The 20,934-nt window shown below is 42.8% G+C and overlaps 1 protein-coding gene and 1 non-coding gene across 5 annotated transcripts in view; both read left to right on the top strand.

Annotated features, from left to right (window-relative positions):
- Positions 1 to 1,931: 1,931 nt before the first annotated feature.
- Positions 1,932 to 20,934, top strand: part of Tipin (TIMELESS interacting protein) — a 22,619-nt gene continuing 3,616 nt past the window's right edge. Inside the window, exons 1-7 of one of the 4 annotated variants that reach the window (XM_008836342.3) lie at positions 1,932 to 2,053; positions 10,728 to 10,857; positions 12,083 to 12,161; positions 12,360 to 12,435; positions 15,155 to 15,277; positions 15,495 to 15,558; positions 20,194 to 20,400. In XM_008836342.3, the coding sequence (XP_008834564.1) occupies positions 10,728 to 10,857; positions 12,083 to 12,161; positions 12,360 to 12,435; positions 15,155 to 15,277; positions 15,495 to 15,558; positions 20,194 to 20,400 (679 nt within the window). In that variant the 5' untranslated portion in view covers positions 1,932 to 2,053. Of the gene's footprint in view, positions 2,054 to 2,118; positions 2,287 to 10,722; positions 10,858 to 12,082; positions 12,162 to 12,359; positions 12,436 to 15,154; positions 15,278 to 15,494; positions 15,559 to 20,193; positions 20,401 to 20,934 lie in introns of those variants that run through there. The other 3 variants (XM_029565007.1, XM_029565008.1, XM_008836344.3) reach the window with 3 other exon arrangements.
- LOC115070965 lies at positions 17,346 to 17,480 on the top strand. Its single transcript, XR_003850071.1, has one exon.

The following is a 20,934-nucleotide window of genomic DNA, read 5'->3' as shown; positions in this document are numbered from 1 at the left end:
TGATGGAATTGAAATGCAAACTCAGAACATGTGTTTTCTTTTTCGTTTGAGTTTTGTTTGGGAGGAAGATATAAATTTTTAATTCCTTTTTTTTTTTTTTTTTTTTTTTTTTTTTTTGTCTTTTTTTGAGACAGGGCCTCTCTGTAGCCCCAGCTGGCCTGGAACTCACTATGTAGACCAAGCTGTCCCCAAACTCTGAGATCCACCTGCCTCTGCCTCCCAAGTGGTGGGATCCACTTGCTTCTGCCTCCCGAGTGGTGGGATTAAAGGCATGAGCCAGCATACCCAGCATCTTATTCTTTTCAAATGAATGATCTACTCTTCTTCAATTTTCATTTTTTTGGTCTTTTTGAGACAGGGTTTCTCTATAATCCCCAGCTGGCCTGGAACTCACCATGTAGACCAGGTTGGCCTCAATCTCACAGAGATCCACTGGCCTCTGCCTCTCAAGTGAAGGGATTAAAAGCGTGCATCACCATGCTCAGCTTCATGATACTTTTTTTTTTTTTAATGTGTATGCGTATATTGCCTGCATGTAGGTAAGGGTACCGGTGTCATGCAATGCCTGCAGAGGTCAGAAGAGGCTGTCAGTCCCCTGGGACTGGAGTTACTAACAGTTGTTAGCTGCCATGTGGGTGCTGGAATTCAAACCCGGGTCTTCTGCAAGAACAGCCAGTGTTCTTAACTGCTGAGTCATCTCTCCAGTCCCCAAGATACCTTTAAAAAAAAAACAAAAACAAAAACATTCATGGGGCTGGAGAGATGGCTCAGTGGTTAAGAGCACTGACTGCTCTTGGTGAGGACCCGGGTTCGATTCCCAGCATCCACATGGTGGCTACGAACCATCCTTAACTCCAGTTCCAGGGAAATCCGAAGCCCTCTTCTGACTTCCATGGCATTGCACGACACGGGTGTACTCACATACATGTAACCAATACACTCATATACATGAAATGAAAATAATATTAAAAAATTTACTTTTATGTGTATGAGAGTTTTGCCTGCATTATATGTTAGTGCCCCTATGTCATGCAATACCCGTGGACGCCAGAAGAGGGCGATGGATCCCTTGGAACTGGAGTTGTGGCTGGTTGTGAGTGGCCATGTGGGTGCTGGGAACCAAACCCAGGTCCTTTGCAACAACAGTCTTTTTTTGTGTGTCTACCCTCTAACTCTGCCATCTTTTTTTTTCTCAGATCCTTGTTGTTCAATAAAATTCCCTTTCAAGACATTCTGTTTCTGTTATTAATTCTGAAGATGCAGGCATTTTTTCAGCCAGTACTGCCTGTCATTACTCTTTTTACTCAATCTACAGTCGGTATGTTTTCTTTCTTTTCCTGCCTTCTTTTTTAAATAATATTTTTATTTATTTATTTTATGTGTAAGTGCATCAGGTGGGTGCAATACCCACATAGGCCAGCAGAGGGCCTCAGAGTCTCTGGAACTGGTGTTAAGGACTGTTGTTAGCCACCATATGGGTGTTGGGAATTGAGCAGCTAGTACTCAACTAACCCTGAGTTTGAGTCTCACTGTGTAAATTACACCGGTCTGGAACTTGTGGCGTTCCTCCTGTCTCAGCCTACAGAGTGCTGGGATTCCAGGCGTGCGTTAACATGCCCAGCTTCTGCAGCTCAGTTACCTACCACCATGGATGAAGTGCCTAGAAAGTAAGAACCCTAGCCGAGTATGGTGGCACCTGCCTTTAATCCCAGCATTCGTGAGGCAGAGGCAGGTCTACATAGTGAGTTCCAGGCCAGCTGGGGCTACAGGGAGACCCTGTCTCAAAAAGACAAAAAGACACCCCCCCCCCAAAAAAAAAGACCAAAAATAGAAAGAACCCTAAGCTTTACACAAGGCAGGGCGGAGAGAAGGGCGGGGCCGGCCGCGGGCGTGCGTGGGGGCCCTAAGGAGCCGGTTCCTAGCCCCGCCCACAGACCCGTCCCGGCCTCCCGCTCAAGCACTCTGGACTCTTCTCGCGGTGGAATTCCTGAGTCTCGCGAGAAGCCCCGCTCGCGCGCCAGCCCGAGCCGGCGGCGGCTGTGGTCTGAATGAGGTGAGGCGCAGAGTGGCGGGCTCAGGAGGCAGAGGGTGTGTTGGGGGAGGCCGGGGGCGGCGGAGGGTGAGCACCGGGTACCGGGCTCCCTGCATCTGCGGGTGGCGTCCTCACCTCCGGCACCCGCGCTGGGGCGACGGACTGCACTTCCCCAGCGCGTGCACAGGGCCTTCTAGTGCGCAAGGAGTCCTGAGAAAGTGGAACGAACGCGTCATGAAGGAAGGAAGGAGTGTGTGAGTGAAGGAATGAAGTTAGACGTCGGAGGATGAGAAGTTAGAAGCGGGAAGAGACCTCCTAGTGGGGGCAGAGTCAGCATGGTAGAACTGCCTTAGGTGCACGCTGGGAATTGTGGACTGGATTGAATTTGTTGTCCATAGTCCTCCGGGAGTTTAAGGATAGAAGGGGAAATTAAGTTGCATCAGTGTCTAAAAAGATGGTCATGTCATCATTGTCAGGGAGTGAAAGTATACTGAAAAACCAGTTTCCTGGTAACCTGCACCTCATGCTTGAGTAGTTCTCTGCTACAGCTACTGTATTTTTTTTCTTGATGATTTTCTATTTTTACGTAGAACAGATACATTTAAAACTTCATTTATTAAACCATCATATATTCAATAATCATATGTGTACACATATGTAACTATCTCCTTGACAAATGGTAAGCATAAATATGTAGAGGTTATATAGCTATTTACATGTACATATATATGAACTAAGAAAGTACTATTGGGGCTGGAGAGATGGCTCAGCAGTTAAGAGCACTGACTACTCTTGCAAAGGACCTGGGTTCAATTCTCAGCACCCACATGGTGGCTATGTCCTTAGCTCCAGTTCCAGGGGACTCTGAAGCCTATTCTGACCTCAGTGGCATTGCATGACATGGGTGCACTCACATACATGCAGGCAGTACACTCATACATATAAAATGAAAGACAACTATTATAGAAGTATACAGTTTCACATTTACCTGTAATGCAGTATTAGAGCCTACAAAAATTAGTCTTGAGACAGGGCCTCCCTGTAGACCCAGCTGTTCTGGAACTCGCTTTGTAAACCAGGCTGTCCTTGAACTCACAGAGATCCGCCTGCCTCTGCCTCCTGAGTGCTGGGATTAAAGGCGTGTGCTACCACGCCGGGCTAGGAAATTTTGATTTTTGATTTTTTAAATTTTTTTTGTATTTATGTGTATGCATGTATTGCCTGCATGTAGGTAAGTGCACCTGTGTCATGCAATGGTTGTGAAGGTCAGAAGAGGCTGATCCCCTGGGACTGGAGTTATGGACAGTTGTTAGCTGCCATGTGGTTGTTGGGATTTGAACCTGGGTCTTCTGCAAAAACAACCAGTGTTCTTAACCACTGAGCCATCTCTCCAGCCTGGAAAACAGGAAATTTTAGCCTCTAGAACACAAGTAACTTCTGAGAAAATGAGTAATACCAGTTGGTACAATCTTTTCAGTTCTATCATTAGGAAAGCCTGAGTCAGAATACTAGGAAAGACACTAAGAATACTCAGGTAATACCATAAAATTTTACTACTGCTACACAGTAATTCTGTGTGCCTGGCAAGCATCAGGTAGATGGGCATGCTCCAAGAGGAAGTAAGTGGCCAAGAGTCATCCCATGTTCTATCACATAACCACTCAGTCTCAATTTTGTTCAGGTGTAATGTTTTAAAACTATTCTAGATGATCTCTCATCATCCCTTCTATTCTGTTCCCACTAATTTAAAAAAAATAGTAGTTCTTGGGGCTGCAGAGAGAGCTCAGCGGTTAAGAACACTGACTGTTCCTGCAGAAGACCGGGGTTCAAATTCCAGCACCCACATGGCAGCTAACAACAGTCTGTAACTCAAGTTCCAGGGGATCTGACAATCTCTTTTTGTCCTTCTCCAGCACTGCACGACATGGGTGCACTTACCTACATGCAGGCAGTACACGCATACACATAAAATAAAAATAATAAATAGTTCTTATTGGAAAATTCATACATTTACACAGCAGTATTAAAAAGTTGAGATTCTTTATTTTCCACTGTCTTTTGAGCTATAAATTTTAACATTTTCAGTTTAAATAATCATAAGTAAACATTTTCTACCCCTACCCCTTTCCTTGAGCAAAGAAAATATTTGTGTATGCTCTTTAAAAGTAGGTCTCCTTTTGCCTTAAAAAAGAATTCTGGATGACTATTTCATGACATCAAACAAGAGTAACATCTAGAAGACCAAAAATAGGAAGAAAAGGAAGGAGGGAGGGAGGAAAAGAACCACATCTTTTCTCTTACTGTTTAGTCTGTTTATTCAGTATCAGAAGTTACTCCAGACCCCTAGTTTTTTTTTTTTTTTAATAACTTTTATTTTTATGTGTATGACTGTATTGCCTGCATGTGTGAGTGCACCCATGTCATGCATTGCCGAGGAGGTCAGAAGAGGGCTTCGGATTCGAAGCGGCCATGTGGGTGCTGGGAATTGAATGCCGGTCCTCTCCAAGAGCAGTCAGTACTCTTAACTGCTGAGACCGCTGAGCCTACTCTCCATCCCCGGAGTGGTTTTTTTTTTTTACATCCTCCCCCAGATTTTCAGGGGCCAGCTAGCGCTCACTGGTCACCACCAGAACCCAGATACTTTCCAAGGTATGGGTCCCTCTCAGGGGGAACCCATTCCAGGGTGTCCTGCCCTTCACAAAGAAAAAAACAACTCTCTCCAGGGCTCCCACCGGCTTCCCTGGGATTGTTTGCATCATCACACTGGAACTTTAGTTTTGTAGTTGTCACTACTGACTCAGCTGCTATAGCTTTAATTTATATGGATTAATTAAAAAATATATAAATGAGAGAGTGAAAGGGAAAACCACTGAAGTAGCAGCTGTTACAAATAGCTGTAAAAGAGAAAACATTACAGAGAAAAGCCCTTTAAAATGTCCAGAGAAATACATCTGAGAGACAATAAAGGTTTTTTCTTTCTTTTTATGTAGAAGCACTAGATTTCATCTATAAATCCACTTTTTGGCTTGGATCAGTATGGGGGTTTCATTATAAACCCAATGATTTAGGGATGTTAGCCAATCATATCATATCATATCTTGTTTTATTTTTTGTTGTTACAGTGGTGTTTTTGTTTTGTTTTCTGTGCTCAAAAAGCCACAGACTTACTGAATGTGATGGTGCACACCTTTAATCCCAGCATTTGGGAGGCAGAGGCAGGTGGATCTCTGCGTTCCAGACCATCGTGGTCTACATAGTGAGTTCCAGGCCAGCTGAAACTACAGGGAGACCCTGTCACCAAAACGAAACAAAAAAAAGCTACAGACTCAGCCCAAGGAGGGTGCTGCAGCTCAGTACGTAGTTGCACAGGCAGAACTATGCAAAGCTTTGAACAGAACCTTCCTGAACAGTGTATAGCTCCAGCCAGTGCTGTTAAATCTTCACATTTGGACTAGGAAATTCGGCCCCAATTACTTTCAAAATAGGATAAACTCAGAATCAAGAGAATGTGATATTAAGAGTAAAGCCAGATCTCCAGAGCCAATAGTGATAACCTCTACTGGTCCAAATTTGTAAAGGGAAATTCTGGAAGTTTTTCTTATGCATTTGGTTGGCCTCCCTCAATTCTGAACACAGCTGAGAGGCAGATTCCAAGTCACTGAGTTGATGCATATACATTGAGTTTTGGTTTCTTGTTTACTCTTTGATTTAGTGTTTGTAAATCTTGGGACTGATCAGAGTATTTCTCCAGAACACTTTCAGTGTGCTCTTTTCCAGGGTAAGGGATGACTTTTCTATGAGAATCAAGTTGTACTTCATATTTAGGGAAAAAGGGAATTTGCATCAAAGTCCCAGTTGAAGATGTGTTTTTAATTATTGTACCACGGATAGATGGCACAAAAAATGGGCTTGAAGAACCTCCATTAAATGTAATGCTACTTGATAAAAGATCTTCATAGTCTGAATCACAAGCTTTTGAGTCATATTATTTCCTACCTCTTAGAAATCTTAAACTATGAGTGCTTCCCTGTTTGAACTGTTTAGTTTTTGTCTGCTACCAACACCTCGTCCCTAAGAGACTGGTTTCATGACCACTGGGGCAGGCTGCATCTGCGTGACCCGGGTATGGCCCAGCTCCCCAGGCCTGGACCAGCGCTGCGGCTACCCCTCCACCCCACACCAAGCATCCTCACGCAGCTTGCTCCCACCACCACCCACCAGCTACTGTAGTTTTATGCCCTATAGTCAAACTCAAGAGTTAGGAATCCCACCTTAGGACTTAATTAGAATGGAACTGAATGTACACACTAGAGTTTTGGAGGGGTGGGAGGGTGGTATTGGAGCTAGAACTAGGGCATGCAGTCTACCATAGAACTACAACTCCCAACCCTATACTGTGTGACTTTCCCAGTTAAAAAAGAAAAACCACTGTTCATATAGCTTACTCAAAGATTTAGTGGTTTATAATCCCGAGTGGTACTTTGTTTTTATATATTTATGGCCATATTCACAATTGGCTCTGGCCAGATTGCTCGATGGGTAAAGCACTTGCTATGCAAGCCTTACAACCAGAGTTTGATCCCCAGATCCCATGTAAAGGTGAAAGGAAAGAACTCACTCCACACGGGATGTCCTCTAACTTCTACACTCAGCCCCCTGCCCCCAATAAAAATAAAGTTTAAAAAATTAGAGTGGGAGACATTTTAGAGATGCTCTGATTCCAAAATCTTTACTTTTGGAGAAACTTTGGAAATTATTTTTTTGTTTCGTTTTGAGACAGGCTCTCCTGTAGCCCCAGCTGCCTTGGAACTTGATATGTAGATCAGGCTGGCCTTGATCTCACAGAGATCCACCTGCCTTTGCTTCCCAAGTGCTGGGAGGCGAGAGGATCAGGAGTTGGAAGCCAGCTTGGGCTATATGAAACCCTATCCAAAAAACAAAAGTGGGACTAGAGAGATGGCTCAGCAGTTGAATGCTTATTAGCTCTTGGAGAGGACCCAGGTTTGGTTCCTAGCACCTACATCAGGCAGCTTACAATCACCTGTAACTCCAGTTCCAGGGGATCCGATGCCCTCTGGCCTCTGAGGGAACCTTAATATGCATGGTGCATGTAAACTTATGCAGGTACACATATAGACAGAAAAATAGATATATTTTTTATTTAAATTTATTTATTTTTAAAGATTTTTGGTCTTTTTGAGATAGGGTCTCCCAGTAGCCCCAGCTGGCCTGGAACTCAGTAGACCAAGCTGGCCCCGAACTCACAGAGATTGCCTGCCTCTCTGCCTCCTGAGTGCTGGGATTAAAGGCATGTGCCACCATGCCCGGCTTTTTTGTTTTTTTAAAGCATTAAAAAAATTCTTTTTTGTTTATGTTTTTCTTTTTGGTCTTTTTGAGACAGGGTCTCCCTGTAGCCTCAGCTGTCCTGGTACTCATTGTGTAGATCAGGCTGGCCTTGAACTCACAGGTCCACCTGCTTCTGCATCCTGAGTGCTGAGATTAAATGCATGTACCACAACGCCTGGCAAAAAAATTTTTTTATGTGTATGGGTGTTATGCCTACATGCAAGTAAGTGTACCTGTGTCATGCAGTACCCTCGGAGGACAGAAGAGGGCATCAGATTCCTTGGAACTGAAGTTTTGGATGGTTATTAGCTGCCATGTGGGTGCTGGGATTGGAACCCAGGTCTTCTGTAAGAACAGCCTGTCTTAACTGGTGAGTCATCTCTTTAGCCCCGTATTTTTTGGTTTTTGAGACAGGGTCTTCTTGTAACCCCAGTGGATGGGCTTGGAATGTAGACCAGGGTGGCCTTGTGCTACCATGTCTGCCTCTTTTTTAGAACTTGGTCTTACTATGTAGCACTGGCTGTCCTGGAACTGGCTATGTAGGCTAGGCCAGTCCAGAACTCAGAAATCCACCTGCCTCTGCCTCTCAAGTGCTAGGATCAAAGGTGTATGCCACCATACCTAACTAAAATAAATCTTAACCACTACCATCCCACCCCAAATCCAAGTTTTTGAAATAGCTCTTTAAAGGAGCTTAACAAAAATCATAGAGTGATATGGAGCGAGACTGGGAAGTATGAGTTTTTTGCATTTTATTTTAAAAATTAAAAAAAAAATTTTGTGTATGAGTGTTTTACCTGAATTATGTAAGTGCACCTGTGCTGTGCAGTGCTTGAGGAAGTCAGAAGAAGACCTCAGATCCCCCGGAAGAATGAGTTACAGGTCATTAGCTGTCATGTGGGTGCTGGGAACTGAATCCAGGTCCTGCAAGAGCAGCCAGTGCTCTTAACTGCTGAGTCATCTCTCTAGCTCCTCTGTTTTTTTTTGAGGTAGGGTCTCCCTGCAGTTCCAGCTGGCCTGGAATTTGCAATGTAAACCAGGTTGGCCTCCATCTTACAGAAATCTACCTGCCTTTGGAACGCTGGGAGTAAAGTCCATGCCCCCATGCTCAGCAAGCTCATTACTTTTTTGAAAGTCTCATGTAACCCAGGCTCAGGGCAGCCTTGAACTTGTGTAGTCAAGGCTGGCTTGAACTCCTGATTGTCAGGTTTTCAAGTGTTGGGAGTATAGGTGCTACCATGTCTGCCAACAATTATACCAAGATCTGTGTATTTTTTGTTTTCCCATTGAAATTCTTTAGTTTTAGCATGATCAGCATTATATTGTTAAAGGTTTAGTCTAGCTGTAATAAGGAGAATTGATTGAAGGAGGCAAAAGTGAGTGGATATAATGGTGTGATTGAAACGAGGAATATCGGGAAGTGGTTAAAGAGATTAGAACTAGATCAGAGAGCATTTTGGAAGTAAAAGGATCAGGTTATATCCAGTAACGGGAGGAAGGAAGGGTCAAAGATGACTTGTTCTAACTTGAATAGCTGGATAGATGTCACTCATTGAATTGAGAACATGAAGTTTAGTTTTTTTTTTTTTGTTTTTTTTTTCTGTCTTTTTGAGACAGCATCTCCCTGTAGCCCCAGCTGTCCTGGAACTCACTGTGTAGACCAGGCTGGACTTGAACTCACAGAGATCTGCCTGCCTCTGCCTCCTGAGTGCTGGGATTAAAGGCCATAGAAGTTCAGTTTTATATATGAGTTAATAAGTGCCCTTGAGATATTTGAAAGCTGCGAAATGGACTGTAGGGATCTAGGCCCCAAGTGTTGGCCTAGAGTGGAGATTAAAAATTCTTAGCTTCAGGCTGGGTGTGGTGGTGCACTCGGGAGGCCTCAGAGGCAAGTGGATCTCTGAGTTCAAGGCCAGCCTGGACTACATAGTGAGTTCCAGGCCAGCTGGGGTTACAGGGAGACCTTGTCTCAGACAGAAAAAAAAAAAAAATCTTAACTTCAGCGTGTGTGAAAGCTGTGAACATAAAAGAATTTACAGGGCCTAGGATGGCATCTTGGGTACTTAATATTAATAGCCAGGTTAGAAGAGGTGCACTTGCATAGAAGATCCAAAAGTGTCCAGAAAGGGGGTAAAAACAAGGTTACTGCTGTGTTTCAGATAGCAAAGAAAACATTCTCTAAAGAAAGGGATTAACCGAAAATGTCAAAAAGTGAGATGGTACTGAACATTTTTTCGAGTTGTAAGCTTGAGGATACGGTTTTCATTCCTTTTAAAAAATTTTTAATTTGAATCGGCTAGGTATGGTGGCATATGCATTTAGACCTAGCACTCAGGAGGCTGAGGCAGGCGGATCTCTGAGTTCAAGGCCAGCCTGGTCTACATAGTAAGTTCCAGGCCAGCTGGAACTACAGGGAGACCCTGTCTCAAAAAAAAAAAAAAAATTAATTTGAATTAAAAAATATTCCTTTTGAGACATGTTCTCATCTGTAGCCTGGGATCACTTCAAATTGATGCTCTTCCTGCCTCACCCTCCCTGGTCCTGGGATTACAGTTGTGAGCTACCATTCCTGGCACAATTTCCATTCTTCAAAGGAAATCTTATGCAAAGAAACCAACATGTAAACAATTTTTTTTAAAACCTACTCTAAGCTGGGCGTGGTGACACACACCTTTGATTCTGGCACTCAGGAGACAGAGGCAAGCAGGTCTCTGTGAGCTCAAGGCTAGACTGGTCTACATAGTGAGTTCTAGACTAGCTGGGGTGTAGGGAGACCCTATATCAAAAAGACAATAAAAAACTACTTTAGGTCTGGGATGTAGCTAAGTGATAAAGCATTGCCTTGATGAGCAAGGCCTTGAGTTGGAACCCTAGCAATTTGAAAATAAGCAAACTGCTTATCGTTTCCTATTTCACATCCTTTTGTCTCTTTGAAACCCTCTGAAAATCAGGTTACTCTCTTATGATAGGGAAAATTAAGATAAAATAATTATTTAGTTATACCCTGTGTGGTGGCACACGCCTTTAATCCCAGCACTTGGGAGGAAGAGGCAGGCCAATCTCTGAGAGTTCAAGGCCAACCTGGTCTACCTAGTGAGCTGGGGCTATAAGGAGACCCTGTCTAAAAAAAAAAAAAAAATTCATAGTTATTTAGTGGTAGGGTGCTCAGTACAGCTCAGTTCTGATTACTCCTTTTCCTCTAAAATTATTTTCTCTATTTTTTATGCTATAAGAGTTTGAAGTTTTGTTTAAGTGATTGAAACAAAAGACTTTTGCTGCAGATGGAACTAGATTGTGTAATAGAAAGGCTAGTTTGGATGGATAAAGATAACTTTTTCTCCTAGAGAAGATGGTAGAACCAGAAGAGAATGGCTTGGTTGAACTACCAGATTATGAACATGTGGAAGATGAAACCTTTCCTCCTTTCCCACCTCCAGCCTCACCAGAGAGAGAAGGTGCAGAAGCTGGACCTGATGAAGGTCTGTATTGAGAATATCACAAAAGTGTACTTTTGATTTGTTGCTACTGTTATTGTTTATTTGGTTTTTGAGACAAGATCTTACTGTGGGTCCTGGGCTAGCCTTGAGCTCACAATCCTGCTTTAGCTCCTGAGTGCTGGCATGTGCTAGAAATGTCCTGTGAAATATCTCATGTTTTAGTTATCTGTTAGGTCAGCTTGGAAATGATATATTTGGGGCTGGAGAGATGGCTTAGCAGTTAAGAGCACTGGCTGCTCTTGCAGAGGACCTGGATATTTGATTTCCAGCACCCATAGGGTGGCTAACAACCATCTGTAGCTCCAGCTCCTGGGGAATCCTACACCCTTTTCCTGACCTCTGAGAGCACTGCATGACACGAGTGCACTTACACACATTGCATTCATACACATAAAATAAAAATTGTAGATAACATTTTTTTTTTGAGACAGGGTCTCCCTTGTAGCCCCAGCTGTCCTGGAACTCACTATGTAGACCAGGTGGCCTCGAACTCACAGAGATCCACCTGCCTCTGCCTCCCAAGTGCTAGGTATAGAGGCCACCATGCCCGGCATGATAAAATATTTAAAAAAAAAAGAAATGATACATTTATTTGTATGTGGGCCTGCATGTGCCACTGCATGCACGTGGAGGTCAGAAGACAACTTACGGGAGTTGGCTCTCTCCTTCCATCATGGAGTTACAGGGGATCAAACTTAGGTAGTTAGGTGTGCTGGATAGCTTTGGTGTCAACTTGACATATCTGGGTTGAGGGAGCCTCAATTAGGGAACTGCTTTCATTGGACTGGCCTGTGGCCATGTCCGTGGGGCACTTTCTTGATTGTTGAGTGATGTGGGAGAACCCAGCCCACAGTGGGTGGTGCCACCCGTGGGCAGGTGGGCCTGTGTTGCATAAGAAAGCAGGTTGAGCATGGGCCGGGGAGCAAGCCAGTAAGAAGTGTTCCTCCATGGCCTGTGCTCCAGCTCCTGCCTCCAGGTTCCTGCCCTGAATTCCTACCTTGGGCTCCCTGATGAACTGTGACCTGGGCGATGTAAGCTGAATAAACCCTTTCCTCCCCAAGTTGGTATTGGTCAGAGTATTTTGTCACAGCAATGAAGAAACAAACCTAGGACATTAGGTTTGGTGGCAGGCACCTTAAACCTGCTGAGTCATCTCTATGGCCCAAGGCTTAAATTTTTTATACTTAATCTTGGTCTATTTCACTAGAGTCAGGGAGTAGTGCACCTGTTCCTGTACCTCCAAAGAGAATAGTTAAAAGGAATCTACCCAAGCTGGATGCTCATAGGTATGTACATTTACTCTCCTTGTATACTTAAAATTTTTCCTTCTAGCTATGGCTTTTCTTCTAATGTTAGAAACTTTGGTTGGGATGATTTGGAGATCAGATAGTTCTGTAAACTTTTTTTTTCCTAGTTTAGAAGAAAATTTTTTTGGTTTTGACATAGCTAGAAAACCTGAATTTAAAATATGTTTCTCTTCACAGGTTAGTTTCAGAGAGAGGGCTTCCAGCATTAAGGCATGTGTTTGATAAGATAAAATTCAAAGGTAAAGGTCATGAGGTAAGAAATGTCTGATTTTTATTTCTTTGTTTTACAGTATTGGGGATTGAACCAGGGCAAGTGCTAGGACACATCCTGGGATTTCTTTTAGAATATGAGTAAAACTGTAGGTGCACTATCGTGTTCTGAGGAATTTCTGAATATATCGGAGATACTATGATAATTATTGTATCTCTTGAGAAATAGCTGCAGTGTAGTAGAAAGGGTACTGTTGGAAGAGTTAGAAGAATGCTTGTATTGTTCATGTTTGTCTCCAGGTACAGTACCTGGTTCTTTTATGTTTTTGTAGACCGTAAACTCCTGACCTCAATCTTTACCTTCCAGGTGTGCCCCACTATTCTTTTTTTTTTTTTTTCCCAGACAAGGTCTCCCTGTAGCCCCAGCTAGCCTGGAACTCTCTGTGTAGACCAGGCTGACCTGGATCCTACTGTGATCCGCCTGCCTTTGTCTCCTAAGTGCTCGGATTAAAGGTGTGTGCTACCATTACCAACCCAGATGTATGTCCTTAAGTCATAGAAGTCTGTAGATAGAATATTTGGCATATGGTGATAATCTTTTTTTATAGAGCTTTACAGTTAAAAGTATTTCAGGTACCAGGGAGATAGTTCAGTGGGTAAAGGTGCTCACTGACAAACCTGAGTTTGAGCCCTAAAACCCACATGGTGGAAGGAGAGAACTGACTTCCACAAGTTGTCCCCTGATCTCCACATGCATTCTGCGGCATGTGCAAGTACATAAATAAACAAACAAACAAATAAATAAACAAATAAATAAATAAATAAATAAGAAAATAAATAAATAAATAAATAAATGCATTTCAGATATGCTTTAAATTTTTACCCTCTTGGATTGTTGTGCCCAGTTTGCAAGACTCCAAAGACTACCAAGGAGCCGACTGATGCAAATACACAAGGGTTTTTTGTTGTTACAAGCTTAAGCTTGGGCCCACTCTGTCACCGACCTAGCGGATCTCAGATGTGAGACCCCTTGCTTTGGGAGACAGGTTTTTATAGGTTTATTTCAGCAAGTAGGGGAGTAGGGGGTCTGCAGCCTGGCAAGCATCTGATTGGTTGCAGCCCAGTGCCAAACCATAAACTGCTGGCTTCAGGAAATCTGAAAAGACATCTGGACTTTTAGTACTTTCCTGTCCCTGGTTAATTGACACTGGGGGCCGGGGGGAGTTGTTCTCTGTCCGTTCCAAGTATACTTTTTATTTGTGTGTGTGGTTTCTCCTGGAACAGGATTCAGGGCTGGGTCAGTCCCATGGAGGTTTTATCCAAGATGGAGTCACTCAGGTCTCTCAAGATAGCTGTTTGTCTTGTCATCTAGCTGAAGAAACTGGGCTTTAGAATGCTAATAAGGAAAGCTAAGCCTAGATTTCCTCTTTTTTTTTTTTTTAAATCTTTTTGAGACAGCATCTCTCTTTAGCCCCAGCTAGCCTGGAACTTCCTATGTAGACCAGGCTGGCCTTGATCTCAGAGAGATCCACCTGCCTCTGCCTCTCAAGTGCTTGGATTGAAGGAGTGCCACCATGCTCAACTGAATCCAGGAATTTTTAAATTTATGTATTAATCAAGTTTATTCAACTTTATTTTTCATTTAAAGGAAACTCCTAACTAGGATTTTAAATGTAGAGCGTAATTGTGGTTTGAGAATTTTTAAGCTGTTCTTGCTAGTCTGTATTTTGCCCTTGGGGTTTCTGAATATATTCTTGAGAGTTTTGAATTCTCAATGCTTTGTTCTCTATATTTGATTTAGGAATCTATTGAGAGTGTTCAGTTATTCCTGAAAGATATCTCAACATAATTTACTAAAGCTTATTTGGGGGTTTTACTTCACAGTTTTGAAAAGACACACGTAAGATTTTTTTTTTTTTTTTTTTTAAAGTCTTTGAGACAGGATCTCCTTGTAGAGACAGGATCTCCTTGTAGCCCCAGCTGTCCTGGAACTCACTATGTAGACCAGGCTGGCCTCGAACTCACAGAGATCTGCCTGCCTCTGCTTCCCGAGTGCTGGGATTAAAGGCATGCGCCACCATGCCTGGCAAGATTGTTTTTTAACTTGATACTCAGTTTTAGTACTTTTTTTTCCTGGTGTTTGTGTGGGGGGTGTGCATGTCAGGGGGGTCAAGTGTGGTTCCTCAGGTACTATCCACTGAGTCCCAGGGATCAGCCTGTCTGCTTCTTCTCCAACACTTGCATTTCAGAAGTATACTACCAGCTGGGCGTGGTGGCGAACACCTTTAATCCCAGCACTCGGGAGGCAGAGGCAGGCGGATCTCTGTGAGTTCAAGGCCAGCCTGGTCTACATAGTGAGTTCCAGGATAGCTGGGGCTACAGGGTGACCCTGTCTCAAAAAGACAAAAAAAAAAAAAGAAAAAGTGTACTACCATGTCCGACTTTTTTATATGGGTTCTAGGGATTGGACTGAGGTCTTCATGCTTGTTCCACAAGCATTTAAATGGTTGAGCTATTTCTCCAGCTTGGATGGTATTTTTTCCTCTAATTTTTAAAAGTTTGTATCCAAAACAAATCCGTATCTAAAGCTCTTAGATTATAATCCTCTAAGCCATTAGATTTTTCTGTTTCCTTCTGAAAGTTTCTCAGCCTTATAGATATGACACCAGTGACTTTGGCATTACCTTTAAATTCTAAAATCTGCTGACAGGTCAGTTGTGAGATTGAGTCTTTTGTTCAGCATTTTTATTTTTATGTGTCAGGCTGAAGACTTGAAGACACTAATCAGACACATGGAGCACTGGGCACATAGACTATTCCCCAAACTGCAATTTGAAGATTTTATTGACAGAGTTGAATACCTAGGAAATAAAAAGGAGGTTCAGGTAAGTGTTGTGATTATCTTGAATGTCATTTGCAATGCTAAATAGTACATGGATGAGTTTAGCTGAGGCTAAATTGCTATTTGGGGGTCAGTCTTTTGAAATCTGTCTTGGTAGACAGAAAGGTTAGTTGTCATTGTTTGAAAAACAGCTCTTTCATACATGAATACGTGGTTATTCCCTAGTATTGATAAGACTACAAAAATCTTTTTATTTTCAGACCTGTTTAAAACGAATTCGACTTGATCTCCCTATTTTACATGAAGATTTTGTTAGCAATGATGGTAATTATACAAGTTTATTTACTTTATCACAATTTAGCTTAAAAAATATTTTAAAAATTTATTTATTTATTGGTCTTTTTGAGACAGGGTCTCCCTGTAGCCCCCACCTGTCCTGGAACTCACTATGTAGACCAGACTGGCCTTGAACTCATAGAGATCTGCCTGCCTCTGCCTCCTGAGTGCTGGGATCAAAGGCATGTGTCACCATTCCTGGCAAAAATTTATTTATTTATTTATTTTGAATAAATTAACTTTAAAAAAAGATTATTATTTTTATTTTATGTGTATGCGTGTATTGCCTGCATGTAGGTAAAGTGCACTGTGTTGTACAATGCCTGCGGAGGTCAGAAGAGGCTGTCAGATCCCCTGGGACTGGACTTACAGTTATTAGCTGCCATGTGGGTGGTGGGATTCGAACCCGGGTCTTCTGCAAGAACAACCAGTGTTCTTAACCACTCTGGGCCATCTCTCCAGCCCCCTAAAATTTATTTTTTATGTGTATGAGTATTTTGCCTGCATGTATGTAAGTGCACTGTGTTGTACAGTGCCCATGGAGTTCCAAAGAGCATGTTGGATCTTTTGGAACTGTAGTTACATACAGTTGTTAGCTGTCATGTGGGTGCTGGGAACCTAACCTGGATCCTCTGCAAAATCAGACAGTGCTCTTCACTGCTGAGTCATCTCTGCAGCCTCATAATTTAGCTTTTGGAGATGGGTCTAGCTGGGGCGTGGGCAGTATTACACAACTGAATTCCTTTTCTTTTTTAACTCAAAGATCTGCCACCCAAGTGCAGGGATTAAAGGCTTGTGCCACCATGCCTGGCTGTAATTAATTCATTAAAGAAATTTTATGTGTATAAGCATATGCCCTATGTGTATATAAGTGCAGGGAATCGAACCCGGGTCCTCTGCAAGAGCAGTCAGTGCTCTTAACCTCTGAGCCATCTTTCCAGCTCCTATAATCCTATTTTCCTCCAGCTCCTATTTTGAAAAAATAAATTACAGGAGCTGGAGAGATGGCTCAGCGGTTAAGAGCACTGACTGCTCTTGCAGAGGACCCGGGTTCGATTCTCAGCACCCACATGGCGGATACGAACCATCCTTAACTCCAGTTCCAGGGGAATCTGAAGCCCTCTTGCTGACCTCTGTGGCATTGCACGACACGGGCGCACTCATATACATGTAGACAGTATGCTCATACATATTAAATAAAAATAATAGGCTGGGCGTGGTGGTGCACACCTTTAATCCCAGCACTCTGGAGGCAGAGGCAGGGGGATCTCTGAGTTCAAGGCAGGCCTGGTCTACATAGTGAGTTCCAGGACAGCTGGGGCTACAGAGAGACCCTGCTTCAAAAAGACCAAAAACTGATAATAATAAATATTAAAAAATAAAATAAAAATAGGATTGTAGGGGCTGGAGTGATGGCTCAGTGGTTAAGAGCACTGGGATACCTGTAATTCCAACATTGGGAGGTAGGAAGCAGGAGACTCAGAAGTTCAAGGTCAGCCATGGCTACATAGTGAGTTTGAGGCCAACTTGGATTATGTGAAACCCTGTTTTAAAAGAAAAAACAAAGCAGGTGTGGTGGCGCATGCTTTTAATCCCAGCATTCAGGAGGCAGAGGTAGGTGGATCTCTGTGAGTTCAAGTCCAGCCTGGTCTACGTAGCAAGCTCCAGGCCAGCTGGGGCTACAGGAAACCCTGTCTCAAAAAGACCAAAAAGAAAAAAAGAAAAAAACCACAAAAAATGCAGATCCTTGGCTATATGACTTCAGGAAGACCTGTGTGACTGTTCCTGGTATTGATTGCATTTGTTAGTTGTACAATGCAACCATAGACAGTCACGCACATCAAAACGTGGTTCCTGCCGACAGAGTCTGTATAGTTAATCAGATTTTCTGTGCGATGGCTCCATACATATTTTTCTTTTGTAATATATGTGGTGAGCAGTATAAGCTCCTTATAAAATCCTCTTATGATTTACATACTCTGGGATTTTAATTTTTATTGAAAGATGGTATACATTAATGGCATAAAATTTGGTATATTTAAAAAGAGTTACTATGTTACTAAATAGCAGAATCTATGCCAGTGAGTTAGTTGATTTATTTAGCAGCACTTTTTGAGCTGTCTACTGTGTGTTGAAGGTTCTGGTTAAAAGATGAATAAAATGGAGGCTCTAAGTTTATAGAGTAGACTTTTTTTTTTTTTTTTTTGGTCTTTTTGAGACAGGGTCTCCCTGTAGCCCCAGCTGTCCTGGAACTCACTATGTAGACCAGGCTGGCCTTGAACTCACAGGGATCCTCCTGCCTCTGCCTCCTGAGTGCTGGGATTAAAGGCATGCGCCACCACGCCCAACAGAGTAGACATTTTTGACGGTGTTATAGACATATGAGTAGGTCACAGGATGAGGTACAAAGGATAGTATTACCTAGGGAAGGAGAAACTTTGTAGAGAAGATATCACAAGTGTTTTTGTTAAGCAGTAGAGGCCAGCCAAAGGTAATTTTAGATAGAGGGATCCACTTGTAGGCACAAATTAACACGCATCATTCAGGGAAATTATAAGCATGTTCAAATAGAGATATATAGAAGGGGTCTAAATCAGAGATTCTTTATTCCTTTGCCCTTTTTTCAAAAAAACCTTTTTTATGTGTATGTTTTGCCTACATGTATGAACATGTAGTCATGTTTCCAGTGCCCACTGAGGCCATAAGAGGGTACTTGGAACTGGAGTTATGAACCGTTGTTAGCTGCCATGTGGGTGCTAGGAACTGAACCCAGGTCTTCTGAAAGAACAGCTACTGTTTTTAATCACTGAGCTATCTGTAGCTTCCTCTTTGCGTCTTTTTCTTTGCTTTCTTGTTTGTAGCAGGAGGGTCTTAGTATTGTTGCACCAGCTGGAACTCACTGTCTTGCCTCAGCTTTCTAAGTGCTAGAATTTCAGGCATGTACTACCATGCCCGGTTGTTCTTGTATGTTAAGAGAATAGTATCCAAACTGTGAAAGTAAAAATGTTTTCTGGGACTGGAGAGATGGCTCAGTGGGTAGAGTGCTTGCTATGCAACCATGAGGATTTTGAGTTAGGCTCCCTAGCATTCATGTAAAAGCCAGGTGTGGTAGCATGTGCCTGTAGTCCCAGGCTGTGCAGGTGGAGACAGCAGGTGGAGACAGTCTGGCTAGGTTGCTCCAGTCAATTGGTGAGCTCCAGGTTCAGTGAGAGACCCTGCCTCAAATAATTAGGTGGGAAGTGATAGAGGAACACATCTGATGTTAATCTTGCCTCTGCATAAACGTGCATATACCACATACACACAAACTCTTTTGAGAATTTAATTAGTTCACCTTATCAAATGCATGTACTTTTAGCTTAGTAATAGTATATAGTGAACATTTTAAAGTAATTATTTTTATGTATATAAGTATTTTGCCTGCATGTATGGTACCTGGGAGACCAGAAGAGGCATTGGAGCCCCTTACAGATCTTCTGTAAGAGCAGTAAGCACTTTTAAGTACTGATCTATCTCTTCAGCCCCAAATTCTTGCTTTTGGGGGAGGAGGGTCTTTTTGAGACAGGGTCTCCCTGTAGCCCCAGCTGGCCTGGCACTATGTAGAGCAGGCTGGCCTCCGTCTTACAGAGCTCCACCTACCTCTGCCTCCCGAGTGCTGGGATTAAAGATGGATGCTACCACGCCTGGCCAAATCCTTGTTCTTTTTTTAATTTTATTTTATGTGTATGTGTGTACTGCCTGCATGTAGTTAAGTGCACCCATGTCGTGCAATGCCTGCAACAGAAGAGGCCATCAGATCCCCCGGAACTGGAGTTATGGACAGTTGTTAGCTGCCATGTAGGTGCTGGGATTTGAACCTGGGTCTTCTGCAAGAACAGTCGGTGTTCTTAAATGCTGAGCCATCTCTCCAGCAAATCCTTGCTTTGTTTTTTCTTTTGGTCTTTTTGAGACAGGATCTCCCTGTAGCCCCAGCTGTCCTGGATTCACCATGGAGACCAGGCTGGCCTCGAACTTACAGATTCGCCTGCCTCTGCCTCCCGAGTGAGTGCTGGGATTAAAGGCGTGCGCCACCATGCCCGGCCGAAATCTTTTTTTTTAAGAGCTGTAATACTGTATAATTTTAAAGCAAGCACAATGCAATTTAATGTTTCTTTCAAAAGTCTTATGCTGGGGTCTGTGAGATGGCTCGGTGGGTAAAGATCCTTGCTACCAAGCCTGGCAACCTGAGTTCAATCCCATCAGTCTCGGGAATTCAAGTGGTAGAAGGAGACAACTGACTCTACAAGCTCATAGTAAGGGTGATTTGTAAATATTTCTCGTACTTGATTGAATTGAAAAATTACTCCTTCCGGTCAGGCCCCTTGCCACTTTAAAACTCTTTTACTTAAAAGCAGCATAAGCAGCCGGGCATGGTGGCGCATGCCTTTAATCCCAGCACTTGGGAGGCAGAGGCAGGCGGATCTCTGTGAGTTTGAGGCCAGCCTGGTCTACATAGCGAGTTCCAGGTCAGCTGGGGCTACAGGGAGACCCTGTCTCAAAAAGACCAAAAAAAAAAGCAGCATATGTTCTTTCTCTAACTCATGTAACACTTCAAAAGTATTAATTTATTCTTTTCTACCACAGCTGAAATGGAGGAAACCAATAATCTTGATGTAACTGTTGCTGGGTTAGATCCCTTCTTGGCAAGCCCATCTGAAAGCGAGAAGTCAGCTTCTCAGTCAAGTAGAAGCTTCACGGAAGAGCAGCAGCAAAGAATTGAGAGAAATAAACAACTGGCCTTGGAAAGAAGGCAGGCAAAGTTACTGAGTAATAGTCAGTCCCTGGAAAATGGTAAATTTTATGCTGGTTATTACAAGCTATAATAATATCAAGGACATATTAGAAATTTTAACTTCTTTACTATCCCTGGAAATAAAATACCTGTTGGAATAGAAAAGTAGTATTAAATTTATGTATACTTGAGTATGTTACTTATTTTTACTATTTGGAATCCTTAAAGAATGTATGAGTGAGGACCCGGGTTCGAGTCCCAGCACCCACAAGGTGGCTACAAACCGTTCTTAACTCCAGTTCCAGGGGAATCTGAAGCCCTCTTTGACCTCTGTGGCATTGCACTACATGGATGCACTCACATACATGCAGGGAATACATTCATACACATAAAACAAAAATAATCATAATAAAAAAAAGAATGTTTGAGTCTAAGATGGTTCTCTGGATAACCCAGTGTCTTTTTATGACGCTAAATCCTTCAACGTTATATTCTTCCTTGGCTCCTTAAAGCTCTTTACTTGTATTAGTACTGGGGATTGACCCTAGCACCTGTACCTGCTAGACAAGCACTATATATATGTTACCAGTTAT

This window comes from Nannospalax galili, unplaced genomic scaffold, assembly GCF_000622305.1.
Source record: "Nannospalax galili isolate Female #2095 unplaced genomic scaffold, S.galili_v1.0 scaffold54, whole genome shotgun sequence".
NCBI lineage: Eukaryota > Metazoa > Chordata > Mammalia > Rodentia > Spalacidae > Nannospalax > Nannospalax galili.
This window is presented reverse-complemented; position numbering and strand designations above follow the sequence as displayed.